Source organism: Herpailurus yagouaroundi, unplaced genomic scaffold (assembly GCF_014898765.1).
Source record: "Herpailurus yagouaroundi ecotype Mexico unplaced genomic scaffold, PumYag 184, whole genome shotgun sequence".
Classification (NCBI taxonomy): Eukaryota; Metazoa; Chordata; class Mammalia; order Carnivora; family Felidae; genus Herpailurus; species Herpailurus yagouaroundi.
Window position 1 is genome coordinate 15,941,654 of NW_024412415.1, and position 20,341 is coordinate 15,961,994.

Sequence of the window (20,341 nt, forward strand, 5' to 3'; positions counted from 1 at the left end):
AAAAAAAAAAAAAAAAAAAAAAAAAAAAAAAAACCACCTTCCAGGGGTGCCTGGGTGGCTCAGTTGGTTGGGCATGTGACTTCAGCTCAGGTCATGATCTCACGGTTCATGAGTTTGACCCTGCATCAGGCTCCATTCTGACAGCTTTGGAGCCTGGAGCCTACTTCAGATTCTGTGTCTCCCTCTCTCTCTGCCCCTTCCCTGCTCACACTCTGTCTCAAAAATAAACAAACATTAAAAAAAAACTAAAACAAAACAAAACAACACCTTCCTGGGTGATGTGCACTGGCTTAACACAGTTTAGGCTTTAGGGGCTGCCACAAAAATTAAAGTCATAAGCAGTATTTCTTCTACAATAGACTTCTTTGCTTCTTATAACAGATCTCTAACTACTTAAATGGTTATCCTAGTAAATACGTTCCTCTTCTCCTTAAGGTCCTTAGATAACCTCAGAAAGTTTTTAAGTCCCTCTCTGGTGACTACGACTAGCTGGGTGGGACACACTAGCCCAGATGACAACCCACATGGAACTCATCTGGGCTTCTCCCCTTCAAGACATGCTCAAGCCCTCTACCACCTATCTCCACCACTTCCATCTCAAACACACATGCTCACACACGTAGGTTGCCCAGATGCCCCCAAGAGATGGAGGAGGTAGAGAAAGGAGGGAAAATGGCTACTTTGGAGCCTCTGATGTGGGAAGCATTCTGGTCTGAGACTAGACCAGTCAAATGGCGGCAGCACTCTGATTTGGGGTGACTCAAATTATAAACAAAAGTTCTGTGTAAAAGTATCTGTCATAGGGCTCTTGGACTCCTAGGGGCAGCCATACCCCACCCCCTACTTCCAAATTTTCTTTTCCCATGTCCAATACTCTGAATAAGAGATAAAAGCCATGCTTCTGTGAGATACCACTAGTCTGTTTGGAAACATGTGTCTCTTCACAGATCAGAAAAAAAAAAGGGGAGAGAAGAGTTCTCCATTTTTCCAACTTTCCCGTTTTCCTTAAGGAAAGCTTCTCCTTGCTCCCTTCTTTGTGGAAGCAATTTATCAACCTTATCAACCATTTTATATAGAGTAAAAATACTCCAGCTACAAATTACAATCTAACAGCTTGAGGAATACATAATCTGTGATTTGTAGAAAACTACATTTAAATATACCCAGGGGCGCCTGGGTGGCGCAGTCGGTTAAGCGTCCGACTTCAGCCAGGTCACGATCTCGCGGTCCGTGAGTTCGAGCCCCGCGTCAGGCTCTGGGCTGATGGCTCGGAGCCTGGAGCCTGTTTCCGATTCTGTGTCTCCCTCTCTCTCTGCCCCTCCCCCGTTCATGCTCTGTCTCTCTCTGTCCCAAAAATAAATAAACATTGAAAAAAAATTTATAAAAAAAAAAATAAATATACCTTAATAAGGCTCTTAAACACCTACCAAGGGCTTTCTACTCTGAGACCATTGGCTTAGCTCCTTGTTCAAATGACAGGATAGACTACCATGTACCTCCCCTCTGCCTTTTGCTGTGTGTTGTAGAGGAAAACTATATAATGATATTTTTCTTTTTGGCCTTAAAAAATATTTTTCATTTAAAGAAAACACATTGAGGAATAAGTATGAGGTGCTCAGTCTCAGCACATCTGTTACTGATTTGTGTAATTAACAGAAACCCACTAGCAGGAGCCAGGAAGAATGGCCCCAGCCTAAGCACCCACCCCTCCCCAGGTTTTCCACAGAGCACATCTGGAAGGCAAAGGGGAAAGGAACCACCATGCCAGGTTGAGATGGACTCACAGGTAACCACAACCATGAAGTCATCAAAGCCTGGAGATTAGTCGCACTCTAAAATTTTACTTTCAAATTTTTTGAGTTTTCTTATATTGTTTGACAGAACTAAAGTTTTTCTTGATTTGACAAGATAATTGTTTCCATATCACAGCAGAATAAAAAAAAACATACACAGCTCTGTATCTCACTGACAATGATAAATCATCATCAGATAATATCACCCCTTGAGTACCGGTGCCAGTAGTTGCATAGTTGCAGACGTGAATTTCCTAAATAGGACTTCAACCAATGGTGGGGTGGTTTTTATTTTTTGGTTCTGTCCCTGGTGGGGGATGGTTCATCTTTCTTAAAAATCCTGAGGTATAGGGTGCTTTTAAAATAAGTTACTCATAGGGGCGCCTGGGTGGCGTAGTCCGTTAAGGGTCCGACTTCAGCCAGGTCACGATCTCGCGGTCCGGGAGTTCGAGCCCCGCGTCAGGCTCTGGGCTGATGGCTCAGAGCCTGGAGCCTGTTTCTGATTCTGTGTCTCCCTCTCTCTCTGCCCCTCCCCCGTTCATGCTCTGTCTCTCTCTGTCACAAAAATAAATAAACGTTGAAAAAAAAATTAAAAAAAAAATTAATAAAATAAGTTACTCATATAAGTGGTGTAGACAGGCCCACAGTGGATTCCATGAAAGCCATGCAGGCTTTGATAACAGATTGGGATAATGCATGTTGTTAAAAAAGGGTCCGTGATTCAGTTTAGAGTTTTCTCTGACCTTTATCCAAACTCCTCTGATCCACTTTGTTGGAAATCTCACCAGGATAGATTATATTTAAATTCTCTCTCAGAGGCAGTTTGGTAGAAGTGTTTGCTGGCAAAAGAAAAAAAAATTACCTCAAGCTTCTAGATGATTCCAGAAGGCAGTCTGCCCTTTCTAAGGGCCTAAGCTCTGGGAGACACCACTCAAGACATTAGCTCTCTCCCTCAATAAGAGCGGATTTTCTCTTCATAGTCACATTGTACTGAGTGTTGTTAGATATTTCTCCTTTAGATATCAAATAAAGCAAACAATTTGCCTGACTAGGGGTTGGGTGAAAACATTTTTTGAAGGAAAGAGTTTATGGCCATTCTCTCTTCCAAGTCTATGACAATTAGCCCACTTATCAAACAGAGTAGAGAGAACACTGAAGAGAGAGTCAGAAGATGTGGAGTCCAGTCCCAGCCTTACACACTACTGATCCTCAGATCTTGCAGGGCTCAGGCTCCTCCTCTGTAAAAGGAGGGACTGGACTCAATATCTGTATCATTCCCTGACAGAGTAAAGATTCTACATTTCAACAAAACAGACACTTTTTGTTCTGTGTCCCAGCTGTTTCCCCAAAGAAAGTCCACCCAGCAAGGCAAGTGAAAGGAGTGTAATCCTTCCCAAGCAGATTCTTTCCCCATGTGTCCCAAAGCAACCACAACAGAGGCAGGCACTGAAATTAACCAGGGGAAAGTCCACAAACCAAGTACAAACCAGCCTGTATCACATCAACATCCATCTGAGATGTCCTAAGGCTACCACCATCCAACAGGCAATCAATGGTCCCATCCCCAGCCCCTTGGAGCTTTGCACACCACAGCTGGATTGGCTTGCACATCTGCCCCAGCCCACCTACCAGGATGGGACATTGATGGGAATCTCTTGGAGCTATCTTCAGAGAATAAGATCTTGGATAAAATTCACCAGGCCCCCAGAGACAGGCCAACGTAGTCAAGAAAGAGCACATGTCACTTCATTAAGAAATTAAACTGGTGTTTTTAAAAGTCAACACTGTGTCTAAGAAAGCACAATCTGTTTACATTTGATCGATGTTTTCAGCTGCAGAGTGGCTTACTTCAAAGCAATCTATTGAGAGGTGCGGGAAAGGAGTACTGAAGTGCTTATGAATCATATTGGGATTAGACAGGGTTGGCCCCAAAGATGTGGCTCATCCATGACAAATTTAATTCAAAAAAAGTCTTGTGGAAAAATTCTAATTTTCCATCAAAAGTGACTATGGAGTTATTCAACATCAGTTTCACATTTATGAAAATAAAATCATTTCCAAACTGTAAGTTCTCTAAGGGTAGGAACTGCATCCCTCTGGTTCATTCTGGTATCCTTGGAGAGAACTTGGCCCTCAACTGGCCCTCAGTTTATTCTTGTTAAATGAATGAAAATTCAAAGACTCTAGACTGGTGTGTCAGAGGATGTGTGTGTGAGCCTCACTCCTGTCAGGACTGAACAGACAAGCGACTGGGGGTCGGGCCTCCCAAGAAAGGGCCTCTAAACTCATGCCTGCTATTCTGAAATCTGGTAGGCTCCTGAATTTTTATTACTATTGGCTCCATTTCACCGTGGATCTTTCAATTCCACTGAAGCAACATAAGAGAGAGATGGCAGAGGTGGGAAGATCTCAGATGGCTTTCTCTGACAGACTGGAAGTAAGTGTTTATCTAATAGGTGTAGGGGCTACTAAAGCTGTATCACCCAATGCGTGACTTTGAAGCCTAGCCAACTGCATGATTTCAACTGGGGGAAAGAAGCATCATTGAAAAAATGTCCCCTATTTAAAAATTCTCATTTTCTGTAGACTAGTGTCTCTCCCAAATATGTTGTTTTATTTTCAGTTGCCTCATTTGCAGCATATTGTCTTTGGAAAAACAGGGCAAAGAAAAAAAGCCAAAAGATTTTTCAGTTAAACCTGTTGCTAATCAGGACCTTCTAGAGAAAGACAGGGAATGGTAAAGACAACAGTCCCTACCGTTCCCAGTTCCATATCCATGTCACCCTCACAGCCGGTCCCCAGATTGCTAGCACACCAGGGCACACACATGCGGGTGGGGCTGGGAAACAGCACAGGCCTCATTGTCATAGTGGCATGACACCTTTTCTACAAGACATGTCTTGCTATACATACTACTGTTAAGATGCCCACACACACCAATGCCATGTGGTTTTTAAAGTGTTTCTAAATGAGTTGGTTTTAAATGGAATTTTAGAAATTGAAAAGAGATTTCAAATTCAACTACTCTTCAGGTCAGTTGGAAAGTGTTCAGTTATGAGGGAAGGGCTTTTCTCCTAGTCCTCTACTGACTCACACCTTTATACAAGCTAGTCCCTAAATCCCCGCAGGTAGCAAGACTTAACACCTTCAGACCTCCACTGAATTTTGAAAATATTCATAGGCTCACTTGAGATTTACCAAGCCAGATCCTCACACATTTCTCCTTTTCCCATGTTCTCATGTTAACCTCCATTATAGTTTTCTGTTGAACCTATTCATCCATTTCTTTATTCCCTAGATGAGAAAATGAGTTCCAGGTGGGTAGGACACTTGTCCTATTCATCATTTTGTTTTCTCTTCCAAGATGGTAAACAAATACTCCTATTAGCAATTTGACATTGTTGTGTGACTCACAGCTATGGGGAAGGAATGAATTATTGAACTTAAAATAGAAACAACTTAAATGTTCATAAATCAGAATTGTCAAATGATTTATAGTAAGTCCATGTTTCAGAATGCCATTAACAAAAATAACATTTTTTTTTTAAAGAATGTAAAACCATAAGTGTTTCTCAAAATGTGATAAGTCTTCTTGTTTGTTTTTTAAAGTTTATTTGGGGCGTCTGGGTGGCGCAGTCGGTTAAGCGTCCGACTTCAGCCAGGTCACGATCTCACGGTCCGTGAGTTCGAGCCCCGCATCAGGCTCTGGGCTGATGGCTCAGAGCCTGGAGCCTGTTTCTGATTTGTGTGTCCCTCTCTCTCTGCCCCTCCCCCGTTCATGCTCTGTCTCTCTCTGTCCCAAAAATAAATAAACGTTGAAAAAAAAAATTTAAAGTTCATTTATTTTGAGAGACAGCATGAGTGGGGGAGGGGCAGAGACCCAGGGAGAGAAGTAATCTTAAGCAAGCTCCATGCTGTGAGCACAGCCCAAGGCTGGGCTTGAACCCATGAAACCATGAGATCATGACCTAAGCTGAAACCAAGAGCCAGATGCTCAACCAACTAAGCCACCCAGGTGCCCCAGGTTTTGGTTTTTTGTTTTGTTTTTGTTTCTTTTTTGAATGAGAAAGATACAAAGAGTATGGTCTCCAATATATAAAAGTTGATATATATTCACATGTAATGATTTTTATAATCAGAAAAAAACCAAGAATACTGGAAAAGACTACAGAAGTTTAAATGTAAACACCCCATTTTAGCATACAAAAGAAGGCTGTTTTGTCCAGTAGACTAGAGTTAATTTAAAAATAGAAGTTTTTAAAAGGGAGAAACATATAAATAGTTTATTCCAATGGGGATAATATTCTTAGAATCATTTTGTCCTCCATACATCTTCCTGACTCCAAAACAATGGAACCAGGATAAGTAGCAGGGTGATGTCTGTTTTTGCAACCATTGCCATAGAGATATATATTCCAGAATTTCCCAAAGTGGATTCTGTATGGCATCTGTTCTGAAGACAATATGCAAATTGCTTGGAAAAATGGGGTTCCATGCCAACTGAGTTTGGGTAACAATACCAAATCTCACTGACTCTTATATATCTATATATAGATATATATAGATATATCTATATATCTCTCTCTCTATATATATATATCTTTAATGTTTGTTTATTTATTTTGGAGAGAGACAGAGACAGAATGCGAGTGGGTTGGGGCAGAGAGAGGGAGGCACAGAATCCGAAGCAGGCTTCAGGCTCCGAGCTGTCAGCACAGAGCCCGACGCAGGGCTTGAACTCACGAGCTGTGAGATCACGACCTGAGCCAAAGTCAGATGCTCAACTGACTGACCCACCCAGGCTCCCCAAAATCTGACTCTTAACATACTATTTATTGTGGCATCATTATTGATGCCAAGATTAGACCACATGGGGAATTAACATTCTTTTTTTTTTTTTTAATTTTTTTTTAATTCTTTTTTTAACGTTTATTTATTTTTGAGACAGAGACAGAGCATGAACGGGGAAGGGACAGAGAGAGAGGGAGACACAGAATCGGAAGCAGGCTCCAGGCTCTGAGCCATCAGCCCAGAGCCCGACGCGGGGCTCGAACTCACAGACCATGAGATCATGACCTGAGCTGAAGTCGGACACTTAACCGACTGAGCCACCCAGGGGCCCCAGGAATTAACATTCTTATAAAACTAAGGAAGCAAAGGCCTGAATCCTTAGTGTGAAAGTGAAGGAAGAACAAATCTTCACACTAAAAGGGGCTGCCTATGTCAACCTTGGCACTAGCTAAAGGAAGAGACAAAAAGTTTCTTCTGAAAATTTGAACCACAAATGATATTCATCAGAGTTTTCAATTCAAATTCAAAAAGTCCTGGAACAGAGAAAAAGGTCTCAGGTAGGCAGTATCCCCAGAGAACTGGCAGAAGCCACAAAAATGCTCTCTGGAAAAAAAAGGGATTTCAGGAGTGATGTCATCAAGATGGCAATGAAAATCCTCCCCACTTTCAGTCTCCCTGACAAGAATACCAACAAGCACCTACATACAGACAAGACACCATTGTGAAAATCCCAGAACCAGGACCTGAAGCGAAAGCATACCACATTAGATGGGCAAGAGGAGCAACTCCACAGTGACCACACCCCCCTCCACAAGGCTAGCACAGTGCCTTACCAAGACAGCCCCTTGGGCCTATGGTTTCTCCAGTGGGAAAAAGACAACCTAAGGAGGACATCCAGCTCCCCCAGCATTGCATGACACTTCCTAATAGTCCCACTCAGGTCTTGCCTCGTGGGGATTACTGGGGGAATCTGCAGGGCTCAACCACTGAGGATCAGATGGAGATGGAGATGGGAGGTGAGGCTTATGATAACCAGCACTCAGATATTAATGGACCTCATTCCTACTTGCAGCAGCACTGGAGCAGAGATCCCTGCTGGGGATTCTGCCAAGGGCAGAGCCAAGTCTGTGGCTATGTCTAGTCGAGGAGCTTGGTTGGCAGTTCTGCCTGATTTGAATACCCAGCCAATGAGCTGTATTTGCCATGGAACCCAGTCTATGATCCCACCTAAGCAGGGAAGAAAATTCACAGCTCCACCCAACTGCTGAGTACAGCCCCCAGCCCCACCCAACCAGAGACCCCAGATATCCCTGAGGCCCATCCTACAGCCCTGTTTATGCAGGAACCCAAGCCAGCAGCCTTTCCCCCTGACAGTTCACCATGGCCCCATATAACCAGGGACCCTGAATAGTGACCCTAGGAAGCCTCAAAGCCCAGTCCTTGGTATCACCCAGCCAGGGAACCCAGCCTATAAGCCCACCCTTAGCAGAGTTCAGCCTGCAGAACTGCTCAACTTCTGAACACAGCCTTCAGCCCTATCCTGCCAGGGAGCCGAGCCAGTGACCCCACCCAATCCTGGGCACAGCCTGCAGTCCTATCTGATCAGGGAGACCAAACAGTTACCCAGCCCAATTTGGGAGCACACTCTGTGGGCCCACCTAATCACAAGGCATAGGCCGAGGCCCCACCCAATCACAAAGCCTTGCCTACAATGCTGCATGAACACAGGATCTAGCCAATAGTACCATCTGGTCAGGGAGCATAGCCCGAGACCTCATTCAAACATGAACAATTCCAGATCCTAGCCTGTAGCGCTGCCCAATCAAAGAGCCCAGCAAGGGACAGTCCCTCTGACCTCAGAGCACAGAAGTGACTAGAGACTTGGAGGAAGCCCCACCTGCCCACAGATGCTGCCAGCTGACCCATCTGGTACCCCAATGGAGCTGAGCTGTCTTTCCTTGCTAAAGCAAACCTGTAAAGTATGGAAATGGAGACCACCTGCTCAAATGTGCAGATACCAACTCAAAGAATCAAGGTCATGAAAATTAGGTAAATAACACTACCAAAGGAAACTAATAAAGCTCCAATAACTGAATGTAAAGAAATGGAGATCTATGAACTAAAAAAAATTCAGAATGATCCTCTTAAAGATGGTCAGCGAACTATAAGAACACACAATTAAATGAAATTAGGAAAACAATGCATGAATAAAATGAGAAGTTCAACAAAGAAAGAGAAATAATCAAACAAACAGAAATCCTAGCCTGAAGAATATAGACTGACCTGAAGAATTTAATGGAGGACATCAATAACAGACTCAACCAAGCAGAAGAAAGAATCGGTGAACAAAAACATGGATCATTTCACATTTTCCAGTCAAACTCATAGAAACACAAAGTATAACAGAGGTTTCCAGTGGCTGGAGGGAGGGAAAAATGGGCAGTTTTTTTTCAATGGGTATAGAGTGTCAGTTTTACAAGATGAAAAATTTCTGGAGATCTGTTGCACAATGTACTGTTGTGAATGTACTTAACACCATTGAATTCTATATTTGAAAATGGTTAATATGTGTTTTAAATTTTATGTTATGTGTTTTTAATCACAATTAAACTTTTTTAAAGTATTTTAAAAATAACTGATATAGACCATGATTATATAACCTACTTCATATGGTTATTGCAAATATTGAGCTAATACAGGCAAAAAATTTAAACAATGCCTGGTACATACTAAGTGCTACTTAAGTGTTAACTATAATTGCAATTTGCTTTTATCTCTACTTGTTAGTGTCGACAATATGATTCCACCTAGAAGATGACACCATAGTGTTGACGCCATTATACGAGCATTGTCACTGACTTGCTGCCTTTTCCTCTCCAACAGAAGGTTACAAATTACTACTTGCCACTCTCATGACAAGCCTATCTTCTTCTCTGACAAGTCTGAAAATAGAACCTTGAATTCTCCACTGTGTGGACAGCTAATAAAATTTGTGAGATCACACTTTGCCATGTCCACTAAGAATGCACCTCTTAGACATCCTTCACCATGCCTGGGATACAAGCACCAGCAGACAACCACAGTCTGACACATACCAGGGACTTAGTAAGTAGTCATCCAATGAATGAAAGTTTGAAATAGTGGGACCAATGGATCTTATTCAATAAGTCTAAGCCTGGGTCCCAATTTGATCAAATCATCACAAAAATGAGGGCAAAATAGATAGCTGTCCAGGATTCTTCCTCAGTAGCTCAAGTGGTTTTATGAGGTGATTGCTCCTCTGCCTAAAGAGGATTTTCCTTGCTCTATTTAAATCAACCAAAACCTACACAAAACAAAATAAACCTGGAAATCCACTGCTTTTCCTATAATGAAGCAATATACAAATAATTAAGAAATACATCATTTGTGGCCCAATTAACTTCGTATTAACCCAATACAACACACAAAAAACATCATTCTGCATTCTGAAATCAATGCCATAATCACACTGAGATCTTAAGACACAAGCCCCTCTCCCACCATGCTGGTCAGACTGTATACATTTACATGGACCAGACGTAGAGCCTGCAGAGGCAGCCCTGGGTTCAGGGAAAGGAAGCAGCAACCTGAAGGAGTGACTGGAGGCATATCTGAATGACTCTCCTTGCTGCATCTACCTCAAGCACACAAAAGGTTCTAGAAACACCCAACAACATGAAATGGCCAGATGCTTCTATATGCCAGGTTCCATTCAAGATTATGGATGGTACAGATGATTCAGACGTGCTTCCTTTCCTCATGAAGCTTATGGTAAGCTGGATAAAACACAATAGCCTAGGTAAACTGAGAAAAGCAACTCTCTGACCTGAAACAGACCCCCCCTTTTTTCCTGACCCTGTATTAGTGCATGTATAACCTCAGGGGCGAAGGCTTTTGTAGGATGGGTGAAGAGATTCTAAGCCCTCTGGAAAAATTCTATTTTGGTGATAAGTTGTTTGCTAAACTGGCCCCTCCTCCTCAGGAAAGGTGAATGGAGTCTAGCATGGACTAAACAAAAAGTCAGCAGACTGGAGTTCATTCCGGGCTCTGAGTTCAAGGAAACATACCTTTGGTCTTTCTTCTATATTGACCAGTCTTGTGGTTCTCAAAATATGGTCCCCCACCTGCAACATCAGAATCTCCCAGTGAAACTGTCAGAAATGCAAATTCTTGGGCTTTACCTCAGACCTACTGAATCAGAAACTTGGGTGGGGCCCAAGGAGCTGTGCTTTAAAAGCCCTTCAAGTGATTCCCATGCATGTTCAAGTTTGATAGCTCCTGGTCCAGCCCAGCTAACCAGCACAGGAAAGCACACAGAGGGTCAGTCAGGACTGACCATGGTCAAGTAAAGATTGTGCAATTAACTAGAGATTTTGGTGGAAGGAAGGAAGGAAGGAAGGAAGGAAGGAAGGAAGGAAGGAAAGAAAGAAAGAAAGAAAGAAAGAAAGAAAGAAAGAAAGAAAGAAAGAAAAGGAAAGGAGGAAGGGAGGGAGGGAAAGAAGGGGAGGGAGGGAAAGAAGGGAAGGAAGGAGGGAAGGAAGGCAGACAGACAAGAAATATGCTAAGTTGAACCAAACATTTAAGAAACCTAATCATAGACCAGTGGGGTGTCTTACAACTGGCTTTAATCATCAGATACTCAGGCTTTTAGAACTATCATTGTTCTCTCTTGCTGTTCTCTTTCAAAAGGTAAATACTGGTGACAGGATTGAAAATCTAGTTGCTTAATATCTGACTCTGACAAGTTTTATCAGATCTTGAAAGCAGAGCAGAAAATCACCTAAATGTAGAGGTTAAAAGTCACTGAACATTAGTTTCCAACTTCACAGTTTAACAAAGAAAACTCTGGCAAGTAAACTTGCTATCCAAGCTCCATGTGTCTATAAACACAAATCACTGACCACTCTTCTGTATCCTAAGAGGCCTAAATGAGAGTACAGGCGTCCCTCCATAGTTCAGTGATTTTTCAAAAGCCCCCAAACCTTTGCACTATGAAAGCTGGATCTCTTGGAAGCACGGCTTAGCAAATAGTCTTGCTTCATTTTTATGTGGAGGAGAAGTCCCCAGCCTAGGAAGGCACAGGCCACATTCTCACATTTGTTTTTGTTGGACAAGGTGAGATTATGAGCAAGTAAGTCCCTTTCCAGCCTTCTCTGAACTAAGGCTAAGAAAACTGAGCACTAAATTTTTGAAAAACTAAAATCAAGATTTTGCTTTACTTCAATGTCTGGAGATTACAAAAAATATCAACAAAAATATTAACATAGTCTGCTTTTAGTTCTGGCTATATTATCCTTAAAAGAGAACATTAGGAATGGGTATAGGTGTGCCTCATTTTAAGAAATCTCAACCTCACAGATAAAGGGAAAAATGTATGAAACCCTATTTATATAGGCACCTGTTTGGCACCCCTAAATAACTATCTTTTAAAATGGATATGAGTAGATGCACATGGGTGCCTCAGTCGGTTAAGCACCCAACTCTTGATTTTGGCTCGGGTCATGATCACATGGTTCGTAAGATGGAGCCCTGCATCAGTCTCTGCATGGGCAACCCAAACCCTGCTTAGGATTCTCTCTCCCTATCTTGGCCCCTCCCTTGCTTGTGTTCTCTCTTTGTCTCTCTCAAAATACATAAATAACCATTAAAAAATAATAAAAATATAAAATGGATATGAATAGATAGAAAAATAGAATCCTAATTCCTAATTTATGAATTGCTAATTTTTCTTCTTTGTTACAAACAGTATCTATTTTATCAATTTTTATCTGATGAAGTGCTGTCAAACAGCCTTGATGTCAAGGTATCAATTATTTCTCCCTAATATAAAACTTATTTGCTCTCAGCCCACATACAGTCAATGTGTTGGGTGAGTGACCATCTTCCCAAAAGAGATACATCAACATTTCTTGTTAGTGTTTCTTAGTCTTCTGTTCTGAATTAAAGCTCCACATCAAGTTTATGAGCGATCATACCAAAATATTTCAATAAAAATTAAAATGCTCAAGAAGGAGTACTCATTGGTTACATACACATATATATAACAAATAAATAAAATTCCAGATAAATGTATATTGTTTTGTGTTTAAACCTCAAGTCAACTATAAATTACCTATTTGTCATATTGTGATTTGTATTAGACATATACAAAAATGCTCCCTATCAATAAAGAGCCATGAAGAACAGTCATTTGCAATTCAGGGGGATCTAATAAAAGAAAGAAAAGTGCTTTTTTTTTTTTACCAACCTGGGCTGAGAAGCCGCAGAAGAAACCAAACCAGAAATGCACAAGTGTGAATGCAAAATTCTTATAGAAAAAATAGCATAAGAATTTGCACATTCGGAAATAGGACCACCTTCCATGAACAAGGAGAAGCCTTTGGAGGTATCTAAATTGTGCGAATGAATAGTCACTGGCTAAGACTGCCTGCATTCCTTCCTGACCGCTGATGCCAACACCAATGTGAGCACCTACAAAGGAAAAGAGGAACATTTTCATTCCCTGAACAAAGATACAATCTCTTTTATGTCATTCTTTACCTACAAAAATCTTACAGATATAGCACTTATATTTTTTTCACCTATATTATCTCATGGAACACTCATTAGTTAGGTATTTATCTTAATGTTGCAAAACAGGAAAGTGGCACAAAAAGTTCAGTCATTTGCACGAAGTTTTACAGTTTGTAAGTGGCTAAACTGGGATTAAACCCAAGTGTTGGGACTGTGGATCCAGTGTTCATTCCTTACACCATAGCTAGTTATTATACAATATAAGGTGATCAATATCTTTTTCTAGCCTAAATCAATATCCTTTTCTAGTGTAAAAACACACAATATAAGGTGATTAATATCCTGTTTTAGCCTTTTTCTTTTAATTAAAGACAAAGTTGTTGTTGTTGTTTTTAATGAACGCTAGTAATGCTGAATACATTGGATCCATAAAGTATTCATTTTAGAACTAGTGGGAAAATTAAATTACAGTGCAACCTCCATTACATCTTGCCAAATGCTGAGCCCAAGGACTCCCACTATACAGCAGACCATACTGAATAATACCCTTACTTTTGATCATGCTGACATCATTGGCTCCATCACCTATGGCCAAAGTGACAGCATTTCTGTACTTCTTCACCAGCTCTACTACTTGGGCTTTCTGGAGTGGGGTGACTCGGCAGCAAACCACAGTCTTACACATGCAGGCAAGTTCTAGGAGATCACCCTTGATACCACTTTCTAGGGCATGGGCCTATGTTATTAAAAAAAAAAAAATCCAGATTAGAACAAGAAATAATTAATGAGAGATGTCTTGTTTCTCAACTGATATATTTTCTAAACAGTTTAAGTTTCAACAAGTCATTGTTGACCCAGAATCACATGAACAACTAACTAAAGATGAGTACAAAACTCCTACTAAGTGCCAAGGAATTTTAGAATGAAAAAAAAAAGACACAATGCCCTTGTGTGTCCTCCTTAACACATTATCACGCTACATTGGTGAGATATAATCAAATGCCAGAAAATCTCCAGAATCCACTAAAAGAGAGAAAAGCAAAAGACTGAGCCTACCCACCATCTCACCAGGTTTAGAAAGAACTACGTAACGATGATGACTTCTTTGTTCTAAGTGATGGAAGTTTTGTTTCCTTTGCATTGTTGTTTTGTATATTTAGTGTTTGTTGTTGTGGTTATTAATGGTTGGGCAAATGAAAAGCAGATGACCTGGAGATTAGTCCTTGAAAAACAAAGTGATTGAAACCAAGAGAAGCCTGTGCAAAAGGGTGGCATGCAACCTGTGTCTCAGGCAGGGTTCCCAACCAACTCCAGCCTTGCTCTTCTCCAAATAACCACAGCCTTTCTGTATGCCAAGAAATGACTGGAAAGGAGAGTATAATCCTTTGCAGTTAACTGTGTGATTTGTTTTCTAGAAAACATCTCATTGTACGTTATTTAGTAAACACATTGAGAGGAAACAGGAATCCACCTCAACTTTGAGTCATCAGTATCTCTGAATGAATCTCTAGCAAGATATTCACAGCCTGTCACAATCTGGCCTCTATGTTTCTTTTGAGTTCTGGCTTCTACCACCATCTTTAAGTTTACTCTGTACTCCCATCATGCCAAAGTGCTTGTTTCCGTAACATGACAGGGTCTTTCTTGCCTCTGTGCCTTGGTACTTGTCGCTCCTGTGCCTGAAAGCATCACTTCCTCCATGTACTCTTCCCTGACTTTCATACAAGGAACTAAATGTGTCTGTCTCTATGCTCTCAAAGCTTTGTGTTCATTTCTCTATATAGTATTTGTCATACCACTGTAGATTAGCTCTCCTGCTAGATGGCAATCCCTAAAACAAGAACCGAGTTCTATTCACATCCTTATCCTCAAGCTCTAGCATCTTGACTTGAGCATGCTTAATAAATGCTCATGATATCAATGAAAGGATGGGTGAATAAATATAAAACATGACTCTGATGTAGAAAATTCTTACGTCAAGGCCTATGATTCCTAAGGGAATCTGTGAGTTAGCTTTCTCTTTCTGAAAGAGAAAGCATGTAACTGGTTTTCTTGCCCAGAATGGTCTCCTTTTCTCTTTCTTTTTCTTCTTTATTATCAAGAAGTGAAAACCTAGAGTCAGACTCTGAGAAGGAAGAACCCAATTACATTCCACAAAGCATCAAGATTTAAGCAAACTGGAATCATGATTTACTTAAAAAAAAAAAAAAGAAAGAAAGAAAGAAAGAAAGAAAGAAAGAAAGAAAGAAAGAAAGAAAGAAAAAGAAAAAAGCTTCTGACCATACCAGCAGAAATGTGGTCAATTCTCCTTAAATGAAAAATGACATTTCATGGTTTCATAAGCTTCAGGCTTTGAAGCTGAAACGGTTCTTGAAGAGCATCTATCTTAGCTCTTCCTTTCAACAAATTTAGAGACAAAGGAAGAACAGTATATTTTATCACCTGGGTAGTCTAACCCACCACACACTGGCTTCTTTGAGCCTGAGGGAAAGTCAAAGCACCACTCGTTAGGGACCTTTCCATAGTGTAGTCCCTGGGAAGTTCAGCCTGGAGGCCACCAGCTCCAAGCCCCAGTTGACAGGCTTATAATTTTCAGTTGCTGCTCATTTGTGCAAGGGAGAAGTTCGTGTCATCTGGACAAACTTTCAACTGAGCTTGGCCTGCAGCTGAGCTCTGTAACTTTCCATGGTGTAGAAGGCAACACATCATTACGTCTGGAATCCAGCTGGATAATGCTCTAAGCACTAAAAGCTAACAGACAGCTGATCACAAGGGGGAAAATAAAATATAGCCATATCCAACTTCTTTTGTCCTCTAAGAAACTGTCTACAAGAAGATACATTTATTTTCCAAACTCCGAAAGTGAAAAATGATCATCAAAGCTGGGGAAAGATGTGAGATTAGCTCTTTGGGCATATAAATGATAATTTCACTGGAGTGCAATCAGAGCTTTTGTCTTCTAAATTAGAAACTCAGAGGAGTGTTTTGATATTTGTTCATGATTTGGAACCTGAACTACATTAAAAGCACAATGCAAGTTTATTCTATTACGACAAGAACCAGATTTCCTAATCAAAGCAAATTGTTTGGCATTGCTGTAAAATACTGCTATTTAGAAAAACCACCAGAGGTATCTTAATGGCAGTAATTTGGTGTGGTAATTATATGAAGATCAGGTTGTGCTCTGCCAAATCACAAACATCAGCAAAACAGTAATTGCAATACATCCAACAGTTGCGTTATTTTAATTAAATAACAGTGAGCTGTGACACTCTCCTTAGAAAAGCACTTAAACAATACTGCTAATGGTTTACAGTCACTCACATAAGATGGATATTCTGTGAATACAGTATTTCTTTGGAACCTCCCTTTCACTGCGGTGGTTCAAGCAATAATGTATGAAATATGTATCAGAAACTTCCTTTCCCCTTGCAAACAGGAAATCATCGTGTATACCCTCGTTTCTAGTAGTGTCATTTGTTTGGAAAACACAAAAGGAGATCTCATCACGACAGCACAAAAGAGACAATTATTGGAATAAAGGAAAAGAAAGAACAAGAGCCTTAAGCAAACTCACCAAACTGTGGCCATTGATGATTAAGGCATAATCTCCTGTTATGGTTTCTTCTACAACTGAGTCCAACTCCAGCTGCTGTTTTTCAAAAACTACATGGCCGTTGGAAAAACTTCTGTTTTGTTCAAACAAATTTTCCTTTGCTTTTCTTGAAGGAGAAGGGGGAAACAAATCATAACAAGTATACGGAGCATACCTATTACTCTGACAAGAGACTGGCCTGCAGGTAAATTCAGCTCATCACCAGTCAGATAGACTATGGCATAAGATTCCATTACAGGAAGCAAGTTGGATAGTTCTTTGTGATTGGAAGGCCATCGCAAATTTGCAAATTCGCAAATTCCAGGAAGTAGGAGTGTAAACATAATGAAAACAGAATCATTTTGAACATTTAAAATTACCTAAAATCCAAATTACCATCTTGAGCTGTGCTTCAACTAGATAATCTGGATACATTTGGTATATAAGGTTGTCTGTGCTTCAAAGACTTAAAAACCACTGGTCTGGCATGAAATATTGTTAAATAATAAAAAGGGAAAGACTAAAGATCTCCTGCAGAGATCTTATAGCAATTCTAGGGCATTAATATATAAAATAAATTCATTAATTTGCAGAAAATTGTCATATAATCTGGCTTAAAACAAGTCTTTCAAGAAGCACATTTTTTTTAAAAAATGTGACAATGAAACTAAATGTTATTAGAATATAATGGACTGTTTTAAGTGAAAATTGATTCATTGATTCAACAATGAATTGATTGTTTCAATGAATTGATTCATTGATTCAAACAATAGAATAAATCTCTGAGAAAGAAAATATAGACACCAAGGATAGAGGGTTGTTCTAAATGGAAACTCACCCCAGTGCCCTAGATCTAATTAGCAGTAGATTAATCCTGCTCACACTCATCCATCTCTGCTATTTAAGAAAAAGATTGTATGGTCACTTAACATACTTAGAAGATGCATTTTACTCTTCTCTTCAAAACGGACAGATAATGCCTTTAATGGAAGGGAAATTTCCTCTCCAAGGATATTTGGATGACAGGTTTTGAAGTAACATAGGGCAAGCTGACATGACTCCAGAACTTTCAACCATAACCAGAGAGCCACGTGGCAGATGCTCCCTCAAGATGAGTTCCAAAGCCAGCCATGAATACACTGGGCCACCACTTGTATATACAAAATGAGGCCCCTGGAGAAAATGGGGAGTGAGAGGCAAAAAAATGGATGTTTTGGCTTACAGCACAATGAAATGGTTCCCCAAAGGCTCATTGTAGGTAGAAAACATTTATTAAAATATCTTTATGTTGTAAAAAGAAGGCAACGTTGACTACACAAAAACAACTGTTTTAGCCCTTAGCTTTCTAATTATTTGAAAATTCAACACTAATTGTTTATATGCGAAGTTAAAAAAAAAAACACACACACACAACACAACACATACAAAAACACCCTTATCTTCTGGCTCAACATCTCCTTCTGCTGTCCAACACCAAAATCACAGCCTGCATTTAGGAACCCAAGGAACCCAGAGATTACATGTCTCTGGATCCAAGAATGATACCATGCATTTAGCAATCAGTCTGTAGAATCAAAGAAAAAGATTTATAAAGTAATAGTGCTATGTGTGAAATTTAGAGAGTTAAGGTGAGGGGGTGGGGTGGAGAACAGACATGAAAAAACAATGTTGTTAAGTGGGAAAATCAGACTTTACATCAGATAACCATGTCAGGGAATCCTCCTAAACAGTCATGAAAATTTACTGTCCCATATAATGAAGGAAAGCTAGAAAAACAAGCTCAGAAGCGAGCATTTTTCTGACAATGTTGCAGAGCTCATAAATTGGGTCTTAAGAAAGCACCAAAGGGCAAACATCTCCTGAGGTTTCCTTTTTAGTAAAGTTCTCACTCGCTGTATAAATGACTCAATCTCTGTTTCCCCCCCGGAGAATAAAAACATTCCAAAGAAGGGTGAAGTTCATGAACGTATTGGCTGAAATTCTATTTACTTAGGATTTTCCCCCCCTAAACTGTCTTAACATCTCCAGGCAGAAAAGGGACAGTTTTTTCAGTTCAGTTTAAATTCCCACTGTGTTCCCTCCACATGGGCCAACAACCCTCCTCACCAGACTGGGCTCACGCATTTTCAGACTTTTGCCCATGCTCTATAGCTATCATTTCTTTTTCTTCCCGGAACCTAGCTCTTAAAATACCAACCGGTTCTCAAAAAAAAAAAAAAATTAGGAGGAGGGGGAAAACTACTCATGACTCCTTTCCTTGAACAGGAACTATAGGTTTTTGTGGGCATAACACACAATGTTTAACCACAGAGCACAAATAACAAATGCTAAAACAAAAGAGTGCCTGTTTTTCCACAAGCTTTGTAAGGAAGGGCAGTCTATTATAATCCTGGCATGAAGACACGCATTAATGGCTGAGGCAAATGTGGCATTCACAGCCCTGTGCCACCGTAAACATAGCAGAGCACAGTTAGGCCCATGTTGGCTTCCATGCACTCTGCACTCTATAAAAAGAGATGGTAGGGAAAAGGATCATTTGTTAGTGCTTGTAAGGCACTCTGTTTTCAAACATTACCTGGACCTGTTAAGGAAACATGGCACCATGTTTAAAAGAAGACAACCCTGACTTTGATAGAAGAGCACTGATCTTGGAGCCTGGAGAGCTGGGTTCAGGCCCAGGGTCACCCTCTGACATCTCATGTGCCCACAGTTGGGTGATCTGACCTCCAACTACTTGACAAGTCAGTTACAGACCCAGTCAAGAACCTAAGTCTTCAAATTCCTAGCTCTCAGTTCTCAGTCTCCCACACTAAGCTGATTTACATACAGAGTAGGCCACAGGCTTCCTCTAGGATAGGACAAAAACAGTGCCAGAGGAGCAGTTAAGAGATGGGACCATGCTGCCAAGAGTAGACAAAGGGAGGAAGTACATGAAATTTTGATTTCAAGCCCCAGTTCCATCCCTTACTACCCATGTGATCTCCAAGACACTCAACCCCTAAACCCATATTTGTTAGCAATTAGGGGAACGGGACAGCCAATCAGACTGGTTGTCACCAGCTATGAAAACAGGGGCAACTGCACCAGTGTGTACTAGAACATCACCAAGATCTGTTAGTACTCTAAAATTTATGATAGAAACTTAACCTACGAAAATATTTTGCCTGGGTGACTAGAAGCTTGAAATGAGGAACAAAATGCATTTTGTTTGGCTTGCACAGTGTTTCTAAAATTCTGTATGAGTTTATGGACAACCTGACTTCACTTTCACCCAAGGCTCCATCACTCCCTAATGTCTTATATACAGCCCAGATCACGCAACTAATATTATCTGTCTGGTTTTGGAGCCATTTGCATTTGAGAACTCTGCTCACTCATACAGATAACTTTCTACCAGGTAGTGCCCAAAAAAGTGTAACGCATATTTTGCTGATTAAAGAAATGTCAGTTCCTAGATACATCACTGGGGTATTCCTCAGAAGCAGTGGAGACATGTCATGGTTTAATTAGTTATAGGACATGAATTTTTCCAACAAGACGTGATCAATACAACAAAAATGAAACATGGAGTGAGTTGGCCTGTCAGCCCAAGCAAAATTACATTCTTAGTCTGTCTTCCTTTGGGCAG

At 40.6% G+C, this 20,341-nt stretch overlaps 1 protein-coding gene across 5 annotated transcripts in view; it reads right to left on the bottom strand.

The window, feature by feature from the left end:
• The window catches only part of ATP8B4 (ATPase phospholipid transporting 8B4 (putative)), a 257,973-nt gene that overhangs the window by 32,944 nt on the left and 204,688 nt on the right, over positions 1-20,341 (bottom strand). For 4 of the 5 annotated variants that reach the window (XM_040492661.1, XM_040492659.1, XM_040492660.1 and 1 more), the window contains exons 21-23: positions 16,696-16,840; positions 13,671-13,854; positions 12,853-13,076 (exon numbers count right to left, since the gene is read on the bottom strand). In XM_040492661.1, the coding sequence (XP_040348595.1) occupies positions 12,853-13,076; positions 13,671-13,854; positions 16,696-16,840 (553 nt within the window). The remainder of the gene's footprint in view (positions 1-12,852; positions 13,077-13,670; positions 13,855-16,695; positions 16,841-20,341) is intronic. The other variant, XM_040492662.1, reaches the window with a different exon arrangement.